The sequence below is a fragment of the Gadus morhua genome, chromosome 1 (assembly GCF_902167405.1).
Source record: "Gadus morhua chromosome 1, gadMor3.0, whole genome shotgun sequence".
NCBI lineage: Eukaryota > Metazoa > Chordata > Actinopteri > Gadiformes > Gadidae > Gadus > Gadus morhua.
In genome coordinates, this window is record NC_044048.1 from 28,910,488 (window position 1) to 28,912,987 (window position 2,500).

At 59.2% G+C, this 2,500-nt stretch overlaps 1 protein-coding gene across 1 annotated transcript in view; it reads left to right on the top strand.

Annotated features, from left to right (window-relative positions):
* Positions 1–2,500, top strand: part of LOC115541991 (piezo-type mechanosensitive ion channel component 2) — a 21,151-nt gene that overhangs the window by 354 nt on the left and 18,297 nt on the right. The window contains exons 2-5 of the mRNA XM_030354034.1: positions 64–307; positions 637–733; positions 1,239–1,398; positions 2,081–2,170. Coding sequence (XP_030209894.1) covers positions 64–307; positions 637–733; positions 1,239–1,398; positions 2,081–2,170 — 591 coding nt within the window. The remainder of the gene's footprint in view (positions 1–63; positions 308–636; positions 734–1,238; positions 1,399–2,080; positions 2,171–2,500) is intronic.

Below are 2,500 nucleotides of genomic sequence, written 5' to 3' on the forward strand. Positions count from 1 at the left end.
GAACCGATCTCCTCCCCTCTCCTCTCTCCATGAGCCCCCCCCCCCCCCCGTCTCGGCCCCCAGGTCCTACCTGGACATGGCCAAGGTGTTCATGTTCAGCTACTTCTTCTGGCTGGTGCTGTGTCTGATCTTCATCACCGGGACCACGCGCATCAGCGTCTTCTGCCTGGGCTACCTGGTGGCCTGCTTCTACTTCATGCTGTTCGGGAGCAGCCTGCTCATGCAGCCTGTTCGCCACGTGCTGCGGCTGTGGGACTGGCTCATCGGCTACACCTGCCTGGTCATCGCCATGAAGAACCTGCTGTCTGTGAGTGACGGGCTGAGGCCCCACGCGCAGCCACCGGGGCAGACATGGGGGATAGTAGAGGCATATTTTTGAGTGTGGTTTGCTCGTTTCGTCCTGATCACTTGAGGGCACGGGATTGACAAACAAAACTGAATTTCTTTCTGTCCTGGATTCATTGTTTAAAAATCTTTATTCTCCTCTCCTCTCCTCTCCTCTCCTCTCCTCTCCTCTCCTCTCCTCTCCTCTCATCTCCTTTTCTCTCATCTTCTCTCCTCTCCTCTCCTCTCCTCTCCTCTCCTCTCCTCTCCCCTCCCTCCCCCCTCCTCCCTCCTCTCCCCCCCCCCTCTCAGCTGGGTTCCTGTGCCTACCTTGACAGCCTGTTGAGGCGCGGCTGCTGGCTCATCCAGGCCTTCAGCATGTTCTGTACCATCAAGGGCTACAACGTCCGTGAGTCTGTCACCCTCCATTCATTCCACCATTCATCCATCCATCCATCCATCCATCCATTCATTCATTCATCCATACATCGCTCATTCATCCATCCATCCATCCATCCATCCTTACATTCATCCATCTCTCTGTCTCTCCCCGCGGCTGTCTCTCTACTCCCCCTCTCCCCCCTCTCCCCCCCGCCTCTCCCCCCGCCTCTCCCCCCCTCCCCCTCTCTCCCCCCCTCCCCCCTCTCCCCGCCTCCCCCCTCTCTCCACCCCGTCTCTTCCCCCCATCTCCCCCCCTCCCCCCTCTCCCCCCCTCTCCCCCCCCTCTCTCCCCCCTCTCCCCCCTCTCCCCCCTCTCCCCCCTCTCTCCACCCCGTCTCTCCCCCCCCTCTCCCCCTCTCCCCCCCCTCCCCCCTCTCCCCCCTCCCCTCCCTCTCCCCCCTCCCCCCCCCCCCCCCCTCTCCCCCCCTCCCCCCTCCCCCTCTCCCCCCTCTCCCCCCTCTCCCCCCGTCCAGCGGAGCCCGATGATGACTGTGAGCTCCCGGAGGGCGAGGCGGGCATCGTGTGGGACGCCATCTGCTTCACCGTGCTGCTGGTGCAGAGGCGGGTCTTCCTCAGCTACTACTTCCTGTACGTGGTGTCGGACCTCAAGGCCTCCAAGATCCTGGCCTCCAGGTCCGTCCCGCCCACACATCCCTCTCGCTCCTTCCTATCGGCTCCCCTGCACGTGTCCGTCGCATTCGCTCTGGTCAGGTCGGTAGTGTTTGTACCCTCTTCATCACAGTCACGGCCGCAACGGGCTTCACAGGCCGAGTACGATGACCCTCCGGTTGCGACAGTAGCTCAGGAGGTAGAGCGGGTTGACCAGTAACCGCAAGGCTGATGGTTCGATCCCCGGCTCCCCCTAGCTGAGTGTCGAGGTGTCCCTGAGCGAGACGCCTCACCCTGACTGCTCCTGACGAGCTGGGTGTCGCCCTGCGTGGTGAATGCTTTACAATATGTGCGATATCGTAAAGCGCTTTGGATGAATGCTATCCATTTACCCTCCCGTAGCCTTGACGTAAAATCGTCAAGGAAGAAACCCATGAGAAGGAACGCAGAATCCCTCCTTCCAGGGATCGTTAGACGTAAGATGGGTTCATAATGGACGAGACATAACGTTAGAAGAACACGCCAAACTGTCTGGGTAAAATTAAATGGTTTGAAAACAGACGGTAGTAATGGTGCTTAGGTTTGAGCACATCGGTAGAACCTCGTCCCTTCCTGTGATGGATTCCCTCTGGTCGACGTGTGGAGCAGCAGCGGGTGTGGCTGTGAGTGAATGACCCCCCCCCCCTCCTCCCCGTGTGTCCCCCAGGGGCGCCGAGCTGTTGGAGGCCAAGATCAAGAAGCAGGTGGCGGCCCGCCTGGAGCTGGAGCAGAAGTCGGTGGAGACGCTGAAGAAACAGTAAGATCTCCCGCCGCTGAGGCGACCCGACGTACACTGTCGGGTCGCTCCCCACGGTCTGACTCAACGACACTCGTTCGTTTTTTGTGGCGTTATCGTTTGCTGCAAACAGTCGTTTGCGAAACGCCCAAAGATATCTCCATCGTTATTTACATTTGTTAATTCAGCAGAGTGTGCGCGACTTACTACCGAAGCTGAGCACCAACCGAAGCTTTAAATCAATATGGAGGCGACTGCAAATGGAAGTATGGCAGGAGGGCGAGATACGAGTGCAGGCAATGGAAAGGTTGATGCTCCAAAGTGCTCATAACCCTCCACATGTCCGGGCTG